At 41.5% G+C, this 24,550-nt stretch overlaps 3 protein-coding genes and 1 long non-coding RNA gene across 6 annotated transcripts in view; 3 read left to right on the top strand and 1 right to left on the bottom strand.

The window, feature by feature from the left end:
* mprip (myosin phosphatase Rho interacting protein) overlaps positions 1-4,880 on the top strand; it is a 30,869-nt gene extending 25,989 nt beyond the window's left edge. For both annotated transcript variants that reach the window (XM_077501968.1, XM_077501967.1), the window contains exons 17-24: positions 425-572; positions 659-776; positions 1,510-1,669; positions 1,776-1,886; positions 2,332-2,418; positions 2,528-2,693; positions 2,867-2,952; positions 3,960-4,880. In XM_077501968.1, coding sequence (XP_077358094.1) covers positions 425-572; positions 659-776; positions 1,510-1,669; positions 1,776-1,886; positions 2,332-2,418; positions 2,528-2,693; positions 2,867-2,952; positions 3,960-4,031 — 948 coding nt within the window. In that variant the 3' untranslated portion in view covers positions 4,032-4,880. The remainder of the gene's footprint in view (positions 1-424; positions 573-658; positions 777-1,509; positions 1,670-1,775; positions 1,887-2,331; positions 2,419-2,527; positions 2,694-2,866; positions 2,953-3,959) is intronic.
* A 216-nt stretch (positions 4,881-5,096) lies between these two features.
* Positions 5,097-13,881, top strand: LOC144005247 (uncharacterized). 2 transcript variants are annotated; one of them, XM_077503293.1, is made up of 6 exons: positions 5,097-5,284; positions 6,319-8,828; positions 9,574-9,667; positions 10,408-10,457; positions 10,546-10,607; positions 12,218-13,881. In XM_077503293.1, coding segments are annotated over exons 2-6 (2,712 nt in total). In that variant the 5' UTR covers positions 5,097-5,284; positions 6,319-6,323; the 3' UTR covers positions 12,219-13,881. The 2 variants fall into 2 exon arrangements, with proteins under 2 accessions (XP_077359419.1, XP_077359420.1); XM_077503294.1 differs by lacking the exon at positions 5,097-5,284 and adding an exon at positions 5,640-5,877.
* Positions 13,882-16,211: 2,330 nt separating this feature from the next.
* On the bottom strand, positions 16,212-23,842 carry bsk146 (brain specific kinase 146). Its single transcript, XM_077503404.1, has 5 exons — positions 23,697-23,842; positions 19,010-19,282; positions 18,725-18,927; positions 17,888-18,079; positions 16,212-17,815 (listed from the first exon to the last, which is right to left on the bottom strand). The coding sequence occupies exons 2-5, from the start codon at positions 19,179-19,181 to the stop codon at positions 17,099-17,101; spliced, it is 1,284 nt and encodes a 427-aa protein (XP_077359530.1). The 5' UTR covers positions 19,182-19,282; positions 23,697-23,842; the 3' UTR covers positions 16,212-17,098.
* LOC144005304 (uncharacterized) lies at positions 18,999-23,841 on the top strand. The gene is made up of 3 exons (XR_013279534.1): positions 18,999-19,310; positions 19,524-19,573; positions 23,412-23,841. It is a non-coding gene; the product is annotated as an uncharacterized LOC144005304 (long non-coding RNA).
* Positions 23,843-24,550: the final 708 nt, after the last annotated feature.

Below are 24,550 nucleotides of genomic sequence, written 5' to 3'. Positions count from 1 at the left end.
GGAACGGAAGCGCTCCATGTGTTTGGTTGGGCTTGTAGAAACTTGCACTGCAACTGACTGCTGTGCACTTCTTGTCAGTGTGTGAAAGAGAAACTGCACTCTTACATATTTGTTGATACACAAATGACAGCATACACTTACTTTGTTAAACCCTCTTTCAATCATATCTATGCATTTCTTCATTGTACCTTCATTGTGTATCCTGTCATTCCTCTTAACCCTTTTGTGCTCACACAGGCTCAACTTGCTCATGGCTAACACGCAGTAGCTTGCAAGTTCCTTGCCAGCTACTAAACGGGCCACCTGTCTAGGTCCTTGTGTGCCGAGAGGTTTTCCCGCTCAGCTCATATGGTCCAGAGAGCCTGTTGGTCCGTTTTAGAGCTGAGCCTTACGCTCACTTGTCTCTGTGTTGTCCCGGCCGCAGGCAACTTGTGAGAGGGGCTTTGCAGCAATGGAGGAGTCTCATCAGAAGGTGATCGATGAGCTCCAGAGAAAACACCAGAGAGAGCTGGAGAACCTGCAGGAGGAAAAAGAAAGACTCCTGGCAGAGGAAACTGCGGCCACCATTTCTGGTAAGTCGTGAAAATATAAAGTCATGTCACTGTTATTCATTTATCTTGCCGATGTTGTAGTAAAATAAGACTTGTGTTTGTCTCAGCAATTGAAGCAATGAAAAATGCTCACCGGAACGAGCTGGAGAAAGAGCTGGACAAGGCTCGTAAGGCCAACAGCAACGCAGAGAATGCAGACATGGACGAGATCCGCAGACAGCATGAGTATGTTTCCTGCAACTTTGCAATATTGGCACCCTAACTCTTGAGTAAACTTTTTTTTTTTTTTTTTTTTTTTTTTTATGGAGAGCAGAACAGTTTCATTTTGTATTTCGTTAAGATTTTGCTGAGAATTGAATACCATACAATCTTTTATCCAAATAGGGCTGCAACTATCATATATTTTAGTATTCGAATACGCAACTGAAAATTTTATCGAGTACTAAAGTACTCAAATAAAATGTATTTTTGCTTGGATAAAGAGTAATTTAATGTACACAACAAAAATAGATGAAAAAAAAAATTGGTTTCCTTTTTTTAATCAACTTACATTATATGCCAGGGTAGTGATTGTTTTTGATTTTGGTGCAGTTAACCAGTAATAAGGCATTTTATTCCTTCGCGTTACAGGTTAAAAAAAAAATATATATACATACAATTTCGATGTGGCGTGTGACAAATCTGCAGACACGAAACACATTACTGGAGTAACACAGGCCACAGCTTAAATCCGGAGCCAATTGAAACGTAACGTGGCAGCCTTCACATCCCGCTAACATATACACATTCATGTATATCGGCCGGGACCAGGTTGAGTGGATGTGGGGGCGGGAGTGGACCAAGGCGGCGGCGGCGGCCCAGTGGGGCTGACGGTCGGCCTCTCAGCCGAGCCATCAACTAGCGCTAGCTAGTACACAATATGACCGTTCTCCGACTGTTATATTGTTTTGTGCTGCAGGGAGGAGCTGTGTTCCTTCCAGCGAGAAATTGAGGTGTTGTCAGAGCAGTATTCCCAGAAGTGCCTGGAAAACGCCCACCTGGCCCAGGCGCTGGAGGCTGAGAGGCAAGCCCTCAGGCAGTGTCAGAGAGAGAACCAGGAGCTCAACGCTCACAACCAGGTGCTGATAAAACACGCGCGCAATAATATCCTACATGGTGTTTTCCATTCATACATCAGCGGCCTGTACTCAACTGGTCTAAGCTTGTTTTGTGCGGTGCCTTCAGGAACTCAACAATCGTCTGGCAGCAGAGATCACCAAGATGCGTTCGATGACTTCTGAGGATGGAGCGGGAGACGCAAACGCAATACAGGGAAAAGAGCTCTACGAGTTGGAAGTATGCTTCGGATTATTTTGGCTTTCAACCAAGCTGGTAGTAAAACAAATGCGCCAAGCTCATGTTTGTAAATGAGATGAATTGCTAAAATGAGCTACATGTATGCTTTGTGTCACGTCTTAATAATTTCAAGACTTTTTATTCACCCATATATAAATGATTTTTTTTTTTTTTTTACTCAAGTGACTCATTTTGATGCAGCGATGCCCGTATGTGCAATAATGCATGCATGCAGGTCCCAGTTTTAGTTCTGTCATTCAACCAGCATTAAATTGTTTAATAATCTATTATTAAAAATGACTGAGTGCTTCAGAGTGGTTTACATCCAATAATCAATTATTTCTCCACCCCTTCTCTACATACATAAAGTATGAGAATATCATTAGTTTGAGTGAGTTTTGGACAAAGAATTCCGCTTTGTTTTTATCATCCGCTTGTTTTCCAGGTAATGTTGAGGGTGAAGGAATCTGAGGTCCAATACTTAAAGCAGGAAATCAACTCTTTGAAAGATGAACTCCAAGCTGCCCAAAGAGTATATCTTCATTTCTACCTTCTTTTTTTCTTTTCTTTTTAGAAACCTTGTCACTTACATGTCTTTCTTAGTCACTCGTCGCTTGAGCTGCCCAACGTTGTCGTTTTAGGACAAAAAATATGCGACAGATAAGTACAAAGACATCTACACAGAGCTGAGCATCGTCAAGGCCAAAGCCGAGCGGGATCTGGGCCGGCTCCGAGACCAGCTGCAGCTGGCTCACGAGGCGCTTGGTGAACCATCGTTGGAGGAAGTGGACCGAGGAGGAGGATATGGTACATAGAAACATATCGGCTATTTAGGTTATTTAGTTATAGGACGGCTTGTCTTAAATCATTCAATGTTTTGGCCATTAGTTAAGCATTGACTCCACCCAAGTTTCTAATACATACAGGTCCAGTTTTCATTTAATTTACTTATTTTTATTCCGGTCATTTTCCCTCCTTAGACATCATGAAGTCCAAAAGCAACCCTGACATTCTTAAGATAGCGGCAGCTGCAGCCAAACGTTCCGAACGCACCATGAGGTCAAAGGTGGGTTTCCTGTTCATGCTGAAGTCAACGTCCACATCCCGTAATCAAAGTGCCTCGCCCACCCATTGTGTCTCCAGTAAAGTCAATTGCACAAAAGGAATTGACGGCGGGTGATTCTAGCAGTGTCTTACTGCCACCTACTGACCAGAGTGGCCACACACAATTTGCGGCAGCATCACCAGCTGACCTGCTTTGTTTACTCATCTTGTGACTCCCATCGAAACTGTGTGGCTCCCAATTTACTTGAAAACAGTGTAATGCACACTTTTTACCGGTCTGTTTCCCCCCCCTTCTGTCCCCAGTCTGTGAGTCGCGACATGCCCTGGGACAGTTAGTGTTGCTGAGGACGTGTAGGCCTCCCTCCCCTCTCCTTTAGGTACGACGTGCGTTTTGAGTAAATCTCGTCGTCCGCCTTCAAAGCATTAGACAAATCTTGAGTCGCCCCTGCACATTCCACTGCACAAATCATCACAGCACAGATGCATGGTGGTGAAGGACACTGTTGTGGAGCACTGGATGTGTTGTCTGTCTGTCCGTCTGTGCCGACGATGATGATGACAAAAGTTTGTGTAATGACACCTTAGCAGATGTGCATTTTGTGAATGACTTGCTTGGAGTGCTACTGTGGACCCCAAACTAACTGAGCTAGTTTTTTTTTTTTTTGTCCTCCACAATGTTAGCAAACGGGCAGTTCTACCAGCATTTTGACTTACTGGCTTGAGTAGGTTGTAGTAATGGTTTAAACCCCCATAAAGAAAGACAAGTTGGCTTTCATTGTACAAAGTGTTCAGTGCCAAGTCTGTGAAGAATGATTACGAGTTTGGTGCGTTAGAACTGGTGCACTGTTGCTTTTAATGTAGTAGCTTAAAATGCATAGATTTCGAATGGACAAGCTCAACTGTACGTTAGGGGTGGGGGGTAACCTGGCAAAGACGTTTGCAGTAATGCACATCTCTCTCAATACTTAATATATTCCATATTAACTGCTGTCCTTTCAATCCCAACAGAGTCTGAAGGAAGGACTAACACCCGAGCAAAGGCTCCACCTGTTTGAAAATAAGGACACTAAGGAGTTCTGAATGTGACACGGCACCTCCTCCGACCTTGCTGCATGCTTAAAAGTCCACTATTTTAGCTCTGTAATGGCTTATTTGGTAACACTACACACTGGTCACACAACAAACACTTATTATTAAAGGACACATGGTATGAAGTTCGGATTTCATGTTTAGAATTTGCATTCCATGCACTTCAGTTAACTGTGACAATTTTTGTATTATTTTTTTTCCCCCTCTTATTGTCTTACTGTAAATATTGTTTTAATTGAGCATTTGCCACGCGTACACTAATACTATGACTGTGTAAGCTACTGTTTTAACTCCTAGACTGTTGCGAGCCAAGAATGTGACGTCCAAACGGCCCAGCATTTTTGGCTACTAATACATACATAAAAGGTAGGAATGGCTCTGGCGTTCAGGTCTGCATGTGAAACGCTGGTTCTTAGTCAGATTCCAGCACAGATGGGCGTGGGAAGAAAAGTACAGATTTGCAATTATCGGTTACTATTGTTGCTCCATCGCCCGACTTCAAACTAAACATCATAGATGTTCTCTGCCATCCTTGGTTTGATCCCCATGGAAAGACTGCAGCTGAATGCACATGGATGAGGTTCTCTGACTATAATTTATATATATTAAATTTTATATAGTTTTGTTTTTTTTCTTTTTCTCGCTGCAGTCATTGTTCCAGCTGTTTAGAAGTTGGTTGTGTTTTTAGTTTTGTTCAGTGACAGTCTGTATTTATTAAAATGGTTGGGATTTTTCTTTCACATTCCCCTTCCTCTGTATTCTCATTTTGTAAATATAAACCGAATACACATGTTCACCAACCGATTACAGGTTATTAGCAATAAATATTTTTGCACCCTCTGTCACTGTGGTGGTGTTTTTTTTAAACAAACTTGTTGTAATGGGTTTAACAGTGTTATTTTAAATATCGTACTTTTTGTATAGGCTCACTACACCATCCAATCAATTTTCTTGACCATTTCTCCGTTGTATCTTTTGTCAACGGTTGTAATAAAGACGGTCTGTTAACAGCTAAGAGTTTTACCAAATATATTTTATTGTGGAGGGTGTGTCAGGAAATTGAAAATGTATGAGTCAACTTGACGCTTCGGTCATCAGCGTTCCGGGAAAGTCTAAGGTCCTAATTTTTTATTTTTGGGGGGCTTTTTGTAATTTTGTTCAAATAGTTGGGATATTGAAGAGGATGCGGGGTGGTCGTGTTTTTCAGCTGGACGTTTAAAACGCGACGACGACTCCCGCTTGGGGTAAGTTTGAGTCGCTTCCTCAGTTCAGCGTATTACCTCCGCTCGTCTTTGTTTCAACCAGTCGGGCCTTGGACTGATAGACGTGCAGTACTCTCAAAACACGTTGCCAAACTCAATGAAAAGAAACTCGCAGTTTCATAAATAACGTGTTTCGTTGGGTTTGTATACATCCTACAAGTAAACTTTAACGAGGTTATACATATTTACATCCACTTTTTGTTTCGGGGCGAGTATTTAGCAATAACGCCGGTCGAATGAGCCAAACATTTAACATCATTTGCAGTCCTTCCTTGAACTAAGTTACTAAGCACAGAGACATCACATTGACCTGTTTAGCAATAAAAATGGTCATTTTAGAAGAATACTAAAACTGGTGTAGGTACACCTCGCCGAAATTATTATTGGCCACTGTAAATCGCTCCAATTTCCAAAACACTGGTGTATACTTTACGATTTTCTGACATAACTTCAAACAAATTAAAAGTGACAATTAGTCGTCGTAGTTCAGCGTAGGCCTAGCAAGCTAACGTTAGCGTTGGCTAAGCTGTACCTATCGAGTTGGCATACCTGACCTGTCACCGTTGTTGGTGTTGGTAAGTTGACTGTCGCTTCCAAGAAAATAATCTTTTGAACTTGAGTAGTTCCCTGTAAATATTCGGGGACGTTTGTGGAAAAAAAACAAAATATAAAACGTACCCTTGAGGCGATATCGTGTATTTATTAAAATGTGAACGTTATACTCTTACGCGTCATTTACTGTTAGCTGAACGTTTGTGACTAATTTCTTGCATTACCTGTATATACGTGTTTGAAATATGGAAACATACTACGTAATTTAGGTAAAGGGTAAAAATAAATAAATAAATAAGTTGTTCTAAGTGGAGACTCAAAAGAGTAGCTGTACTATGTTTCAAGGTTACTCCTATAGAAAGAAAGGGCGTGCTTTAGTGACTGGGCTTCGAAGAATTTCAAACATTTTGATATTGACATTCTATCAAAAGGTAACTGACTACACAAATGTTTGTGTTTTACAGTTGCTATGGAGCAACCACCAGGGAGCTTGGATGATCTTCAACCTCAGGACCTCTCCACTTCAAGCATCCCCAGGGTGGTTGACCTGTCCAGGAAAGGTAGCCTGAATGTCATGTCCTGTGAGGTGCAGCGCCTGGTCCACAGCCCAGACTGGCACCCGAACTCTGGATTACCCTCTTCAGAGACCACCTCTTCGAATGCCTCACACCAACCAGCGGATCAAATTCAACCAGACAATGCCTTGTCCCACACCACAGTTACCCTATCCTACGTGAGCAGGTCTCACATTTACTCAGCATCTCAGCCTCTAACTCCGTTGCCGCCTGTCAGCAAGTTCTCCCTCCTCCCCTCTTGTGAGGATGAGAAGGGGCTTGGGGAGACCGCCTATACACTGAACCAGCTTTACTTGGAACATATTGACACACCAGTGGACCTCGCTACCAAGGCTTACTCTAAGTCTCCAGAGATTGATGAAGTTTGTCTACCACAGGAGCTTTGTAAATTAAATGGAGCAGTAAATTTTGCCGTTCCCGGCAGAGAGGAAACTAGTGAAAGGTTGGAGAATGGCCAAGATGACAGCTGGTCGGGTTTAGGTGTGGTTTCTGAAATGTCACCAGCAACTGACACGACTGACCTAAGGAATGATGAGATGCTGCTACAAGTTTCTAAAATAGAGGAGTCGGCGGTTCTTCAGAACAAAATGGCTGCAATAGAGCTGTGCACGCTGACCATGGATTATAAAAGCCCTCTAGAAGACCCAGTTTCTCCCTCTGCTACCTCACTGGGTGACGTCGAGGATGTGTTCATGCTTCCCCATGCCTCCAGCTCACCAAGCGGCGACAACTCATTTCTAGCAGATGAGGTTGCTTGGGATGACTCGATCACAGAAACGGACATATTGCTCATTGACGACACTGCCACAAGTTTGGATTCAAGTGATGAAAACGGGCAGCCTGTCACCACAAGGAGACCGGAGCTGAAGCCTTTGATTGACTTGACAGGGAATGTTTGTTTGTCAGGAATTTCAGAGGACAAACCCAAAACTGTCACCCCTCACATGAACGGCAATGCCAGTGCGCTCCAGAGAACTGTGAAGGAAAGGAAGCTGCCTTTGCGTTCAAATCGAGGGGTTCGCTTAGAATCACTTATGAATATAAATTCAAGCACTTATAAAGTATCAGGATTCATTAACACTAATGCAGACGCTTCCAAAACGAGAGCACAGGATTCTTATGCAACAAATACAAAGAGGAATGACACCTATTTCAATGGAAAAAGGAGAAGCAGAGCGAAAGCGAAACAAAAAGCAGTAACTCAGCCGAAACAAGGTAAAGCCAATAGCATTAAAACTCATCAATGCAAAAATACTACCTCTGATTGTGTTAATAATTCTAAAAAATCATACAGTAAAAGCGCTACGTTGACAAAGATTGTGCCAGAGGACGTACCATACCCTGGACATATACCGCAGATGAGCCCTGTGAGGTCAAAGAGGAGACTCAGTTTAGCATCAAGTCCTCTGTTTAAAACCCCCCAAAAATTGCCTGAGCTTCCTATACACTCGGAGCCCTTGTTAGAAAAAAAACAAGCAAGATCTCCCCCACCAGCGCCTAAAGAAACTCCAAAGAAAAGCCCACGTTCAGCTAAAGGGACGCAAAAATCACCAGCTGCAAAGACAAAGGTGGTTCGCACTCCCAAGAGGCGACGGAAGAAGAAGCAAGAGCCAAGACCGTTTTCTTCCATCTTTGCTCCCAAGGAGCCTGAGATCAAATTGAAGTATGTCCACTACAGGGAGGTAAAAAAGGACTCGAGGATCAATAATTTCTCCCCCTTCATCCGCATGCGTCGCCAGCAGTCATCAACGTCATTATGCACTGTAGTCAACCACCCAGAAGATGTCAGGACGCAGCTCAAAAAGGGCCAAGGGGAGCTACAGGATTACCACAGTAGCTTTATTTCTGGAAGTGTACCCAGCACTTCCTGTCTCCAGCTGGGTCAGGCGTCCACTCAGGGTCAGCATCAGGACTCCCTCGTCTGTTGCCTGTGCGGGCTCTCTGCCAATGCCATGGACCTGGGGGATCTCCACGGTCCCTACTACCCTGAAGGATACCGGGTATCGAGCCCCAAGATGTCAAAACATACGTCCGGCTTTAAAGGTGACAAGGGTGACTTGAGCGATTCGGATCGTTCATCCTGTAGCGTCGGGAGCAGGGGGAGGAAACGGACTATTCGACCCTCGCCCTGCAGCCACAGGTCAGCGAACCTGTTGAAGAAGGGCCTCCCGCCAAGCCGCCGGAGGACCGCTGACAACACCGGCAGCCCCGCAGCCAAACGTGCTCGTTCAGAAATGTGGCCGACAGATGTGGACGACTGGTACAGCCCCCCCGTGCTGCCCATGGAGCCCCGTGAGTACTGGCTCCACGAAGACTGCGGCATCTGGTCTACTGGCGTGTTCTTGGTGAAGGGCAGAGTCTATGGCCTGGAGGAATGTGTCAAAGTGGCCCAGGAGACGGTAAAGCAACAATAACCTTTTGAGGGGTGGGGGGCCAATTGCTTTGCAATTCGCAGCGAGAGCTGTCCCCCACAAATAACGGTGGCTTTCTATAGTCAGAATCAACATACTGAACAGTGGTACAGTTGTGACTCAAGTCAGGAAAGTGACGTTGTAGGTTTGACCTTTAGGTGTATACATATCTCTTTGAGGTTTGTGTGGTGATGTTCCTCTGTGGGAAAATAAAATAGATTCATGAGCTGCTCATGTTTCAAGCCAGCACAGCATGTAGCTTGTACGGTCTTCACCTTTCTGTCGGTACTTTCCACCAAGATTTATGTACAGTCAGTTAGTTTTGATGGTAGACAGTTGATCTGGGTTGCATTTCCACTGTTGGTTGTGTCGGCTTACGTCGTACCGCTGCAGATTATTTTTTATTTTTTTGTCTAATAAAGTGACAGAGGTGTGAGTTATGGATTAAAACCATTGCAATCAAGCCGGCGATAAGCGTATTCGTGCGAAGAAAACATCACTGAGCAATCATTAAAACAGGGAGAATTTGGTTGAACCTCCCACTTTTTATTGTGCATAAGTGTTAGACCGAAGTCACTTTTGGATTGTTTGCAGGTCCTTGCATTAGAAATGAAACCCCACTAAACCGCTTTAATTAACTAGTATCCCTAAATAAATTGTGTGACCATGTCAATATAGAATATACGTTTCAAAAACAATCTGTCAAACTAAAGTAACTTGTTTCTTTGTGCAGATGTGCTCGGCCTGCTCGGCCCCGGGTGCAACGTTAGGCTGCTTCTTCAAAAGTTGTCCCAGCAAATACCACTACAGGTGTGCTCTGGAGGCAGGTAAGGTTAGATCACACTATATATTATTATTATTATTATTATTATTATTATTGTTACTAGAAATCTGAGCTGAGGGACTCGAGTCACAAATCTGCATAATTTTTCTAGCGTCAAAAAATAGGGAAACTGAAAACAGCTACCTCAATATAACTTGCTATTAGTAACTTAGCAGAAAATAAACGTACGTTTTGTAAGAAATCTGTTTTCTCTGATCTGTCATTTGCGACTTGCACTCAAGTTGACTTGAGTCACTTTTTTGATGACTTGGATTTGAGAGGTTAAGTCTCAGACTTGAGCACGGATGTCTTGACCGACTTGAATGTTGTACATTTTCTACATTTGTCTTAAAGATCAAATCTATCTATACCTTATAATGTCTTTATCTTTTGTGTCAATAGTCCTACTTTTTTTTTTTTTTTTTTGACAGCTCATGCAGTGAGTGGCGTGTCATGACAGCTCATCATATGCTGATGTCGCAACAAAATTTGTACGATATTTAGGCACATTTTTTGTGAAAATGTTTCAAAGGTGTTGAACCACAACTTTTTATTCACGTCAACATAACCTTTACATGTTGTCGCTTGGCAAGGCTGTGACGGTGATCTACTTGAGCTAAACATTGAAGACGGCTGATATTGGGACTGAATATTTGCTTACGCCCACTTCATATTCCGTGGGTGCTTTTGTCTGCCGTTGGCACGTGTGGGCCAACTCACCTTTTTTTCTTCTCGTCCTCGCAGACTGCATCCTCATTGAAGAAAACTTCTCCATGAAGTGTAAAAAGCACAAGGTAAGCGCAAAACGGCTGATGGGAACGTGTCTGCTCAGTAGATAACGGTGCTCTCGAGATTCACGTCACACTTTCCGTTCTATCCTAGAATAAGACATTGAAAACCCCAGTGGGGCTGTGCAGTGATCCCAGGAGAAAAACACCTTCGTGGTGAGTAAAATTCATGTGTTAAACCACATGTGGATAAATCCATTTTGATAGCAATCAAAGGGCCCATTTTTCATTTTTACACAAATTTGTGAAGAGTGTATGAATATTTCTCCAACATGTTTTGCTTTCAACAAGATGTCCATTGTTGTCCAAATACCAGCTTTTTGTGATATTAAAAAATGAGACCAAGATCAATCATTTTCAAGACCTTCTCCACCATTCATGTAATCTATTACCTGTGGAACGTATTCACCCCAGCATGCACATCATAGGTGGGGAAACTCGGGGTGGGGGCAGTCATTTTGTAAATTACGTAGGACGTTGTTCTGAATTTGTCATGGCTCGCTCACAAGCACGTTCTCAAAAATTGGCAGATTCCGATGTTTACTTTCACACTCTATGGGGGGAAACAGGCATTTTTAAGATCTGTTTCTATACAGTTACAAAAAAAATATGTTCCAAAACATTGAATATATTGAAAGATAAAAAAATACTGTACTGAAAGTGTACCAATCTGTTTCCAGTAAAAAAATAATAATAATAAAAATTAAAAAATGCCTTCAAAACTAACAAACCTAACTTAAATGTTTATTCTAGGCACCATTCTCCCGTCACATGTATGACATCACAACAATACTGTTGCTCTGTCTTCAAACTCAGGCAATAATTGAGATATCATAAATTATAGGGTATTTATTGTGTCTTAGGTTAAGCTTTGTCAACATAGTAGTTAAGATTTTTCACTTCCCTTAACATATACTGAGGCGTTACGTGCGTTTGTGGGTCACATGTGAGTATCCTATAATTGATCAGTTCTTAATTATTACCTAAGCTTGAAGCCCGAACAATAGTATTGTGAGAATGTCACACGCCTGAGGGGAGAATGGCCCAAAATATGTATCAGTATCAGTAATCTTGCCCAAAGATGTAGATTATAAAATTAACCAACATGTCGTTGTTTTCTGGATGCCTAAAATGCAGGATGGGAGATGATTGAGGCATTTCATAATCTTTCTAAAAAAAAAATAATAATAATCTGTCAATCAAAAATGAAGCTGACACTTTTTTTTCTTCCAAATTTACACAAATACTGTTGTTGTTCTTTTCTGATTGGGATGTCGTGGTGAACACTGTACTTCAATCTCGAAGCTGCTCCTCTCTGCCCATCCCTGACACAGAGCGAACGGATTAATAATAATTAAAACAGTTTGTGCATCATGATTAAATGTGTCAACTCAATTTGTTGTGCGTGGCCACCGGGAGGCAGTATAATCCTGTCAAGAAGACTCTTTGAGATTCGCTCAGTTTCTCCATGCTTTTTTTTTTTTTATAAACTGTTATTGCCGGCCAAGCATGAAGAGCACCTGTTACGTGTAAGTTTTTCTACATTTATTGTTACCAGTACGCCTTCAACGCTCAACCTCCAGTTTTTTTTTTTCTATAAACTTCAATATTATTCAGCTTTTCGTTGAAGATTAAGAATATATGCATGTAAACTTTCAGACATCCAATAATTGGGCCTTGTGTTGAATGATCAGAAGTACGTTCAAGTTCGATAATCAACATTTGGCTCAACGATTTTGTCATTGTTTGGCTTTTGTTTTATTCAGACCTTCACCTGCCAAATGATGCGGGGGCTGGCTCACCATCTGGACTGTGTGGACTGACACTCTTGTTGTCATGGACATCGAGCACCCATAAACCTTAACTCGTCTGCTCTGGTTCGGCTTATAAATTCCCAATTTGTAGAAATTATTTATATGGATTTTTTTTTTTTTTTTTCCCAAACAACAATCAAGATATTTAATTTAAAGAGAGGTTTTGTAAATATTTGATTACATTTGGTTTTATTTATTCAATAAGCACATATTTTTGCTTCTTTTGTCAAAGAGTGTTTTTAAGTTATTGGCAAAGCCAGTTCATGATTGAACAAAGTAGCTGCAGCAGAGGAAATGGTGAAGAATGGAGCCACGTAAGGTACCTTTTCTGCTAAGAAAAATATGCATTTTATTTTCTTTTTTTTTAAAAACAACAGAACTGTTTCCCAGCTCACATTTTTAGAGGCAAGTAAGTAATGTGCTTGAATGTATCCTCACGTGTTTGTCTGTATGTGTTGGCGGCGGGGGTTCACAGGAAGCACTTTGCAGTGGCTGCAGTATTAGTTGACCACGCCCCCTTCTTCACCTTCTTTGCGTTAGACGGGAAGAAGCAGCTCTTAGGCTGGATTTACACCACATGGTCCAAGTGACACAAGTACAATCAAATCATACGCTATGAAATAATCATCTCCAAAAGGCAGGGAGAGGCCATGCTAAATAGTTTAGAGAGAGCATTTAATATTTGTATTGTTTATAAAATATTGTCGACTTGTGTGTTGTTCCTGTCAAGTGCTAAAGTGTCGAGTGGAGTTGCAACTTAATCGTCTGTGCATGCAGGTTGTTCAAAGTGTAACTTAAATGTAAACGGTCATTTGTTATTTATGACTTGATTGAAATGTACATGAAATAGACAAAAGTCAAAGAATGCAAATGATATAGCCATTAAATCAGAAACAGGAACTTGGACCTGCAGTGTGATTCCAGCCTGAGCAAAATGAACGTACTTTGATATCGTTTTGGGGTTGTTGTTTTTTCCTCATTAGCTGAAAGCACCTTGGAAGCGTGGCAAAGCTTCTTGTATTGAGAACGGCAGAACATGAAACGTCCTGTTTTACAGATTCAGTCACTCTCCACAAACAGTAAAAAGAAAATAACAATTTCAATCTTATCCACGATACTTTCAGTGAATTGCTTGATAAGATGCAGTGTGGTACCTCATAAGCCTTACCTGTTGTACTAGGGCCACACATTTTTTGACATGATGTTCATTTGTGCCATGTCTCATTTTGGTCTGCATACTTTTTAACAGTTTTCCAAGGGTCACACGACTGCGCAAAATACAACTTTTTAATGATGTGTGATTGTTATGAAATGTTTCGAATTTGATGCGTGCGTGTGTGTTATCTCAGGGATGAATTGACCTGTTTTTGTTGGGTTAATGGACAGGAACGATAAAAGCCTTCTTCTGTTTCTGCTCCAGACATTCCAGCACCACCTAAAGTATGCCGTCGTTTGTGTTCATCAATACACTGCGAGTCGTGCCACGTTTGTTTTGTTGTTTTTTTTTCATTGTCACAATTATTTTTATTTTATTTTTTTACTTCCCTGCTCTCCTCTTGTAGCATTGGAGACATTTGAGTGTCCAAATAAACATATTTTCTTGAAAATTCAACAAATAGGCGTGTTTTTTTTTTGTTTTTTTTAATAAATAAAACCACAAGCATATTTCCAGTCCGGAGCACGTTGCTCTTTATCAATTGACTCTTGTTAAAAGTATGACATGCAGTAGTTTTTTGGGGGGGGTTTTAAGCGATAGAAAAGACCAAGTTGGGGTGCAACACTCCGCTCCTATGTTGCCATGTCATTTTGATGCCTCGTATTGCAATTTTGACGTTAAGTTGGCTAACATTTTTTGCAATCTTATGCTTGATTTGGTTTGGTGGGTTGGCAAAGATACTAGTAAGTAACTGTTGAGTATATTCATAGCTTATGAATTGCTCTGGAACTGTTTGTAAAATGTCAAAAAGTCATCCAGGCAAGGACAAATTATGTATTTCTTTTTCTTCTTAGAATAACTCAACTGGATGTTTTTTGGAATTTTCCAAAACAAAACAACGCCCCATTTAGATGAAGCTAAAAATAAAAATACAATGAAAATAGCTGACTTGAATGAGAATTCTCACTTTTATTGACTAACAGGAAGACAGTTGTATTGCAGAGACAGAAGAAAGTTGGAGTGCTTGTGGCCATCTACTCACACAAAGTCACACAAAAATGATAACGTTGGGAAATATGCCAGCGGACGCAGACACCGAAGCTCAACTCGCACGCGTGATACAAATGGTGAGATGATGAAAACGGGAGGATGGTCAGAGGCAAAACTGTTTGGGTCTTTTCATTTCCAGTTGGAAGCATCTCTCCTCCCACCTCGAAGCTTTTTAATGCTTCAAGCGAGTTAAATAAAATCAACACAAAATCATTTATTGTACTTCCAATAATAATGTTGGATTAAGATTACCATTCAAATAGCTATTGTTTACACCCGTGATTCTCAACCTTTATTTGTATTTGAAAAAAGAAAATAGATCTAAGCAATCTGTGCCAGTGACAGAACAATGAAATATTATGGCACAAAGGTACATCACCTGAGTATGCACTTTTTTTGTGGTGACAGACTAAAGCTTAATGTAAAACACTCGTGCCCACTTCAACTCATGAAAATATGAAAACACATTCATATCTTGGATTTTGTGTGTTGGTGTTTTCCTCTCCTTGGAAATCAAGCATCAGGATTAACGTTGATAAAATATTGGGGTGGCTGTTGTAATATTTGCAGCGGTTGACGATAGATTGACGTTTTCTGGCATGAAGTGATTTTTGTATGGACAGGAAGAAACATAAAATCCAAAATATTGAGGCAATTGTTTTCATTTGTTTTTCACAGGTTGAAGTGGGCATGAAATGCGACGTGAAACGTTGAAAGGGGAAGTCAACACTTTTTTTAATTATTTTTTGACCATATGTTCTACGCAGCCTGACTGGTCTAAATATGCTATTCTGGTTAATATTGTGTTCGTAGAATATGAAGTTAAGCAGCAAAATCCAGTGGTTTTGATCCATCTCAGGGGGCGGCCATTTTGCCACTTGCTGACATCGGTGTTGCTCAGGTCTCAGGTAACAACCAATCACAGCTCAGCTTCAGAAACCAGGTGAGCTGTGATTGGCCGTTTTTTTGACTGTCCCATTATTTTACACATATTTTGGTGATTTGACTAAAGTATGCGCCTTGGCTCAATAATGGTTGGTAACCACTGAATTACAGACCTGCAATAAATTGAATTTTGCTCCGATTTTTACGGTAGCGCTAACTTAATACTCATTTGAAGTCACTGTCAGAACTAAAATGGTGAAGCCTTGCTACAGTGAATCGTTAGCGAATGATGCTGGTTGTGATGATGAGGATGAGGATGATGATGATGATGATGAGGTAATGCTCTTCGTAATGCGGTCATGTGAGCCAGTCTAAAGTGCTGCAGCGGCAGTAAACAACGTAGCAGCTGCATGATGGGGGGGAAACAGCACGTCCACAGTGGCCGCGTCCCTCCTTTGTCCTTTTGTTCCGAGTCCGATGAGGTCAGAGATTGTCACAAGATGGACATTTTTGCATACTCGCTGGCTGATCTGGGAGCAGCTGGGATGATGACGATGACGATGATGATAAATCCAAGCGGGTCGTTAAAGTACACAACCGCGTCGCTTGCGTCTACTCGGCTCGTTTTTTACGATTAGCTTTAGCGTTTAGCACACAGTTTCATGCAGATTTGTGAGGAAAGACACAAAAGGCTCAAACCAAATGGATCCAGTGTTTTTTTTTCTTTCAATTTTTTTTGTGCTGTTTGAGAAAAAAAAATTCCATGCCACTGTTATCTAAAAGTGACTATTTAGAAGCTCCGAAAGTTTTTATTCCCTACCCTTGTGAGCGCTATCTAGTCATGCTTTGCTTTGATTTTATTTTTATTTTTTATTTTTTTATTTTTTTTTGTTCCAGTTCTGGAAAGTGGCGATATGAATACAAGACATTAATACAAACACACTAAAACACACAGAATAGAAACTAATATTGAGATTGTTTTTTGTTTGTTTTGTTTTGGGTTTTTTCATGTTTTGTTTTGTTTTGTTTTAGCCCTAAAACGTCAAGAGATCATATGACAGAACCTCTTGGACGTAATGCGAAAATTGTGCTACGTCAAAAGATTCCACAACATTTTTTTTTTTTCTTTGTGTGTAAAGTTGCTGAGCTACTCATCATGCATTGTTTACTTGAAATGTCTTTTTTTCTTTTTCTTTTTTTGTAGGGGCAGAGTGAATATAAAGAAAGATGGATATCTTGAACAACACAATAGTGAGTAGAAAATTGTGTGACGTCGATATGTTAAAAGCACACAGTTGGAAACCATCACAAGCGGTTGAATTCAAGTCCGAATCGTCGACTGAAAATCACCTCCTAAATGTGTTACAAAAAAAATGGACCCAGTTAATGAAACACACTTGATGTATTTAAAAGCACTTCCTCTTTCAATGCGTCTTTTTTTTACGCGAGTTTCCCGCTTGGGGGTTGCCAGTTCAAGCCCCTGAAGACGTCATGTTCCATCCTGCCTTTTTTGCTTTTTTTTGCTTTTTTGGAAATATTGCTTTAGGAACGACGGTTTGGTCTTCTGTTGTACTTTCCCGCTTTGTCGAGCTCGTCAGTCACGTGCTCCGATGACGACGGCGTCGTTTAGTGTCTCGTTCTCCGTTGCATGCACATCGACTGTACGTTGGGTGGGGTGAGTGGTCGAAGAAGAGCACAGCGGTGAGACGGGAGATTGACGTGGAAAATGTGGGGCGAGGCGCTCAGACGCATATCTCGATGGGCGTGGCCACCAGCATGCGGCCTCCCGGCGAGCCGTTCTCCCGCGGCATCCGATCGTAGCTGTTGGTGGACGACACCGAGCTGTTGGTGGAGACGGACACGAAATGGTGGCCGCCGCCCAGTTCCATCGTCGCGCCCTTGGCCGCGCCGCCGCCGCCGTCGCCGCCGAGCGACACCGGGGAGATGGGAGACAAGGGCGACAGAGTCTGCTGCTTCATCCGCTCCACCAGGAGTTCCTCGTCTTCCTCCGGGGAGGAAGACGAGGACATATTGTCGTTCACCTCCCCTCGCGCGTTGACGCCGCCGAGCCGTTCCCCGGCGCCGCTTCCCCCGTTGCCGTTGTCGTTGTTGTTTTCGCCGTCAAGCATCCAGGAATGGCTGAAGTATCCGAACACCTCCTTGACGGAGCAGCGGCGCTCCTGCTCCACCGACAGCAAGCGGCGGAACATGCGCAGGGCCTGCTCGGTGAAGCGCCTCCACTGGGAAGGCACCGTGTTGGTCCTCCTCCTCTGCCAGCGGATGAACTCCTGGTAGAAGGAGTCGGAGGCCAGCGCCTTCTCCCACGGGAAGTTGCCGGTCAGCATGCAGAAGAGGAGCACGCCGAAGGCCCACACGTCGGTGCTGTAGTCCACGCAGAAGCCCTCGTGACGGGACACGTCGCACAACTCGGGGGCCGTGTACGGGATGGTGCCGCTGACCTGGAGACGCGCGCGGCAAAATGGGTCAGGGCGGGCGGCGCCTTTTCACACCGGCGAATGTTAATTACTCACGCGTTTCACCGGCGATCCGGCGCGACGGGTCATGCCGAAGTCCGACAGTTTGACTTTACGGCACTCCCGGTCAAAAATGAGAATGTTTTCGGGCTTGATGTCCCTGTGGACCAGCTTCTTGCAGTGCAGGTAGTCCAACGCGATGGCTACTTGGTGTACGCATCGTTTGGCCACTGCCTCGGGAAGGCCAACCTGAAAACATTGAGGACATTCAGCACATAAATCTCAAACGCATGCATCTGAATGTGGATCATTTCGGTCAGGGTTTGACAGTGAAGAATTGTCCGTATATGTTCAAAATATCTGTGAACATCCTCTCCAAATCCTGCTTAAAACCCTAAACTCGCTATGTTCACAAGCTTTGACCGCTCAGTGAAATCAGCTTTTATCGGCCTTCAGATTCGTAAAAAAAAGGCCCATGCCAATATTTATCAAAATGTCAAATATCGGCACCGCTAATCAGCCCGGCCGATAATCGGCCGATCTCTAATGTTAGCGGCTAGCTAAGAGCAACAGCAACATGTTACTTCAAATCAATTGGTGGGTCTTCACAAGTTAAACGAGCAGCAGCTGAACATACACTAAGAATGGGCTATGAATTGATTGCTACAGTTTGTTTATATTTGGTCGGAACTTTTTATTTCATTTTTGTTGTGGCTTTAATAGCCACTCAAAGCTGCCTTGCCCATTAGTAAGTTGCTCGCTATATCATGGTTGCAATGATTTCATTGACATTTAGCCTCAAGAGAGACACGGTCACCATTGAATAACATTTGACTTTGTCTAATCTGAATCATGTTTTTGTTAGTAGTGATGAGACACGACGTGATGGCGCACCTGCGGCGGTATGATGTCGAACAGGTCGCCCGCAAGCGCGTACTCTTGCGCGAAGACGTAGTACTCGTCCGTCTCGAACGCGATGCCGAACATGTTGATGATGAAAGGGCAAGGAGAAAGGTAGAGCGAGATGCTGTACTCGCGCAGGAACGACTTCAGCTTGGTCGTCTTTTTCTTCAAGAACTTCAGCGCCATCTTTGTACCTTTTCGAAGGTGAGAAAACGCACATTATCGATCAGAATGCGAATAGTTTGCGGTCTTTGTGTGTTTTGGCGGGTTCCCGACCTCTGATCTTGTGGATGACCAGATCCACCTTGCCGTAGGTGCCCTTGCCCAGCTCTCGGATGACTTCGTAATACTTGTTGACTTCCACCCTCTCCAGGTTCTGGGCTGCGATCAGCTGCAGCTCGTCCAGGATGTCCATGTTGGCTCGCGACGTCAGCGGAGAAGAACTCATGCCGAGGACGGTCGCTCAGAGGGGACGCGGCGAGACGACGGAGTGACGGATGGATGTGGAGGCGGGACAAGAGCAGCGGCGGCAGCAAACGGTTGACGTTACTGGAGAAACGCAAGAGTTAAGTCAAAGGTAGGTGACAAAGTGGATTGACAGTACAGAAGGAGAGAAGCATCGAATGTGTTTTGAGCTCAAGCATGTCGGATGGGCCGCCATTTTGGGGTCTTTCGGACATCTGGAATCCGACCAATAAAAACGTCTTCCTTGCCGGCCTTTCATCCAACTACTGTTGTTTGTTGAAAATGTCTGTAAACGCAACTCAACTTATCACTACTCTGGTTTTAGGAAGAGTCCTCCAATGACCTCCAATGGTCCTCCAACTACTTGTTTGGAAGGTAATTTAGTGTCAAAATTATGAGCTCTTTCCTCGTCTGTCTTTTCTGTGGAGAGAGGTGATCCTCAGGGTTCAATGTTGGGGCCTCTTTTGTTTTGCTGGTATGTTAAACAAGCCCTGCGACATTCGTTCGAACGCTGATTTCCATTGGAGTCATCCTTTACGAACTGCTGTCCACTAGAGGGCGACAGTGAGCTCCTGCTTGTTGTCTTTTATTGTTCATTATTCCCGCAAGGCAATGAATCAGTCACGAATCATCAAACCAGAGAAAAGACTTGATTGTCTCGTTGGATGTGAAGAAAGGCCAACTAAGAATCTGTTTTGCCACCAGAGACATTGAGAGATTCCATAACGTGAAATTTATCAACTGAAGAACTTTCTGAGTTAAATGTGACACAACAAACGCGAGTCCAATAAGAGTACAGTCGCAGAATACAAAAACAAAAATATCCTGTGAGAGCTGTCATATTGGGAGAGGAATTCATTTTGTCTTTCCGTTTATTTTTGACGGCAACATGAGAGATTTGAATTGAATCATCTGGCTTGTGTCCGAGACAAAAATGAGTCACGGCGTAAGAATCCATTTCACACTATTTATATATTATTGAGCTGTAAATATGACTCAAATTCATATCCATCTGCGTTACTGAAATGACACTTGAAGTGGTAATTGGCAATTTAAAAAAAAAACAAAAAAAAACTTTTGAACTATATTTATTGAGTATGATTACATCTCTGCCAAAATTCTGCCAATTCCAATTTTTGTGACTAATCTTAGTTAAATAACCGGCAAAGAAACTATATTAGAAGAGAAGTAATGTCCTAAGAGCGATGTATTTATTTTTTTTAAACCCGTATTATAAATTGACAGAGCAAATGCACACTGCACGGCGCTGCGGCCTCAGCTTGCGAAACCCGCGAACCTCGAACGATTACGCAAGCACCCGATCCGAATGTTCGTTGAGCCACGTCCACTTCGCCAACATTGTCAGTCTCCTAAAGCCTTTTTCCATTGCACTGACCTTTGAGTTAGAAATGCAGACACGAAAACCAGCCCAAAGCTGTCTTATTTTAGGCCCACAAAATTCTCCTGCATGTGGAATTTGTTGTATTCAAAGAGAAACAAGCAAACATGAGATCTTACAAAAGGTACAAATTGAGATGGGGATCAAATAATTGAAATGAACTGAAGCGAAAATGGTATTTGTTCCAGCAATATCGCACGGAACAACTTTTTTTTTTTTTTTTTTTTAATACAAAGAAAAACAGCACTGGTCCGTGTACAACTGTAAAAGTAATGTGTATTTTTGGCATATTCTCACTGTAAGAATTACAGTTATGTATAATTTCTCAATTTACGGTAATTTCATGTATTTATTCCGGTCATGTGCCATTTTGTATTTTACAGCTCTTGACTGTTGCTTTTTAACACATTTTTACTGTAAAAATTCAGGTTTTATACTGTAAATTCAAACTTACAAATAAAAAAAAATAGTAATTTTGACAGAATAATGTCGTTAATTTAACGGTATTTTTTTGTGAATTTATAGTATTTTTAATTAATTTTGGCTTTTTTTTTCTTCATTTGAACAGAAATAATGTGTTCTTGGCATATTCTCACTGTAAGAATAGCAGTTAGGTATAATTTCTCAATTTACGGTAATTTCATGTATTTATTTCGCTAATATACCATTTTGTATTTTACAGCTCTTGACTGTTGCATTTTAACACATTTTTTAACACATTGGAGAGAATGAATAACAGCGCCCTCTGGCGAATGTGATGGGGCACTGCACCCGTGTCCATTTAATGCAAAAATCAAAAATCATATCGTAGCATAACTTTCCTTAGTGCCAATGTGTACAGTAAGCGTTCTCCATCCCCCCCCCACCAAAAAAGAAAAAATATAGATATATATTAAAATAAAAATGATCTTGTGCAGGGGTTCACTATGTTTCCAAATAATGCAAAGAACAGCCAAATTATTAGTCTCACAGATGTTGCTAAATATGATCAGTCCAACTCACTCGCCACAGCAGATTCGCAAACACACAAATACAAAAACATATTTCATGTTCACAGCTGCTCAGTCAAGAGGACATCCTGATGACACGTGTCTGTATTTGGAGAGCAGTGGCAACAAAAAAAAAAAAAAAAAAAACGAGCGCCGCCAGCCAAGATGGCCGCCAGGCGTCATCTTGCCGTGTGTGTTTCGTGTCCTACGCGGTGTGACTCATCACGCTGGAGTCGATCAGATTTTTAATATCCACCAAGTGCCACATTAATCCCACTTTGATCAGCCCCGCGTGCGTGTCTCGCGCGCGCATGCGCACAGACGAGCACGCACGGGCACACACACGTGACCTGCCTCAATCAAATGCCTCAATACGTAAAGCATGCACAGCAATCAGACTACAAGTATTCATTTTCAATTTGTGCGTGCTGGATGATTTATCATTTTCTTCTGGTGGTAAAAAAAAAAAAGACGAAACAATATAGAAACGGTTTTAACATTGTTTTGTGGTTTTTTGATTATTCATATATATATAATATAGGGATGTAACGATATCCAAGCGTCACGATACGATATCACGATATTGTGGGGAGTTTGGCGATATTTAAAAAAAAAAAGTCACAATATTGTAAAAAATAAAATAAAAATGGGCTCATTCTAAAAAAAAAAAAAAAAAAAAAAAAAAGCACCATATTGTGCTTCTGTGCATAGCAGTAATGTTATGTTACTATTATTATTATTATTATGTTATTATTATTATTATGTTGTTAATGTGCGCACATATTGATGAGTTCCTCCACATATTGACTTACAGGCACATTACGTACGTTCCCCTTCATCTGACAATTGGTGTCGATTTTAAACATAGAAGGGCCAAAACATCCCTCATGAAAATTCAATTGCACTAAAAAAAAATACCCACCAGAGGGTGCAAGAACTGCACAAATGCAAATCAACCTGAGTTTATAACAGATGTGTTGCACTTAAATATTGTGAACGTGATGATAGCGATATTGTGGCAGTTTTAATATCACGATATTGCGCTTATCGTCACATCACTAATATTTGATTTGATATTGATTTGGATAAAAATATATTTTTATTAATTTTAGGTCTATATTATAATTATTATAAATAAAAAGCTCAGAAAATTGACACAATTTATTAATATTCATAACAGATATCTAAGAATATGTGTTAACAGGCTGAAAATCTAAAATTCCAAATTAAACAATTAGTTATTTCAAATTAAACGATTATTCGATGATCAAAACAGTTGTCAATTAATTTGACAATCAATTCGATTGATTTTTTTTTTTTTTTTAATAATTTTAAGTTGAACTCTAAATGACTTGTGAATGATCAAAATAGATCCTGGTCAAATGGCTTCAAATAATAAATAAAAGAAAATTAAACAAATAAATAACCTGTAGCTGTTATTATTGTTATTTTATCTGTCCACATGTGTTGATCCAGCACTTGATAATAAATATTAAGAGGCTTAAATTGCACGTGACATGTTTTTATTTTGTTTTGGGGGGTTTTTGACAAAATTTTCGATTGAACAATGGCTGTAAATGATTAATAATCAAAATTTGTTCAATCAAATCAGTTAATTTGATCATCAGTTGTACCTCTAACATTATACAGTTTTTCCCCTTGAAAGACGTTTATTTTGTAAATATATTTTTTAATGAGAATGTGTATACACACACATATATATATATATATATATATATATATATATATATATATATATATATATATATATATGTATGTATGTATATGAATATGAAGATGACCTTTTGATTTCTTGTTCCTGCAGTGTTTGTGTCCTCAGACTGCACTGACTCAGAGGAAAGACGCACATAACAGAATGCTGCAGACACCTGCCGACCCCCACATTGAGAGGGATGGACTGCTTGATACCGATGACAAAAAGAGGACAAGATTTTGTGCACTGACGTCTGCTCGGCGATGCTGTCGACGCTCGAATTCAAGCAAACGACACCCGAATGCAATAAATGCCAATCTGTCATGTCAACGGGCCGATTCAACGTTCGAAAGGATGCCGGTGAAAACAAAAAAAACACAAAAAAAAACTGCTCACCATTGATGAGATGCTCATAAAGGGGCTGAGGAGTCCGCCCTGGCTGTGCGTCCAAGCGGCTGCGAAACAAAGCGGACCGCGGTGAGGGCGCATGCTAGAAGCGGCCGAGGCGGGGGAAGGGAAGACTCTGAGTCTGAGTCCGAGTCCGAGTCCGAGTCGACGTCCACACCGGGCGGCTCCGACCGTCAGCATCCGCGGCAGCCTCCTCCAGCGGGCTTCCTGCGGCGTCCTATTGTCTCCGCATCGCTCTGTCCTCCAGGAGGGGAGGAGGAGAATGGAGGGAGGCGGGCAGGAGGAGAGGCGCGCCGCCCGATTGGTGGATGGAGGAAGGAAGCCCCGCCTCCTCGCCCGAGCCCTGGCGAATGGCAGCGAGGCTCCGCCGCGGAGCCGCGGCTGCTCGCTGTCTCCGTACAGAATAACGCTGCCACCATGCTATAAATCTTGCTTTTATTGTCACAGCGAGTGAGTGAAGCTGTGGATCATTCGGCACCAGAATACTCAAGTCGTTTGCCTTGACGTCAATATGTAAAATAGATATATATTTTTTAAATAAATAAATAAATAAAAACAACTGCTGTTTTTCAGATTTATTATTATTGTTTTTGGCGTGTAAGTGTGATGTATTTGTGTGTGTGTTTTTTTCTTTTCTTTTTCATAAAATTTTTTTCTTGCTTTTTTGAACATTTTTGTATATATAAATATATATATATATATATATATATATATATATGGATATATATCCATATATATATATATATATATATATATATATATATATATATATGTAAATATACATGGTCATGGTTACTATACGTGGTCATTTTTTGTTAGAAAAAAAAAAAGCCTTACTATAC

The sequence above is a fragment of the Festucalex cinctus genome, chromosome 17, assembly GCF_051991245.1.
Source record: "Festucalex cinctus isolate MCC-2025b chromosome 17, RoL_Fcin_1.0, whole genome shotgun sequence".
In the NCBI taxonomy this organism is placed as follows: Eukaryota; Metazoa; Chordata; class Actinopteri; order Syngnathiformes; family Syngnathidae; genus Festucalex; species Festucalex cinctus.
The sequence above is the reverse complement of the archived record's forward strand: the minus strand, read 5'-3'. Positions and strand labels throughout refer to the sequence as shown.

Bases quoted from the DNA above. Each gene is read 5' to 3' on its own strand.
- bsk146 (XM_077503404.1), bottom strand. From the start codon at position 19,181: ATGAGTTCTTCTCCGCTGACGTCGCGAGCCAACATGGACATCCTGGAC. The intron at 18,928-19,009 runs GTCGGGAACCCG...ACCTTCGAAAAG, and splicing joins GGTCATCCACAAGATCAGAG to GTACAAAGATGGCGCTGAAG. The intron at 18,080-18,724 runs GTGCGCCATCAC...CAATGTTTTCAG, and splicing joins TCGACATCATACCGCCGCAG to GTTGGCCTTCCCGAGGCAGT.
- LOC144005247 (XM_077503293.1), top strand. From the start codon at position 6,324: ATGGAGCAACCACCAGGGAGCTTGGATGATCTTCAACCTCAGGACCTC. The intron at 8,829-9,573 runs GTAAAGCAACAA...TTCTTTGTGCAG, and splicing joins TCAAAGTGGCCCAGGAGACG to ATGTGCTCGGCCTGCTCGGC. The intron at 10,458-10,545 runs GTAAGCGCAAAA...GTTCTATCCTAG, and splicing joins TGAAGTGTAAAAAGCACAAG to AATAAGACATTGAAAACCCC.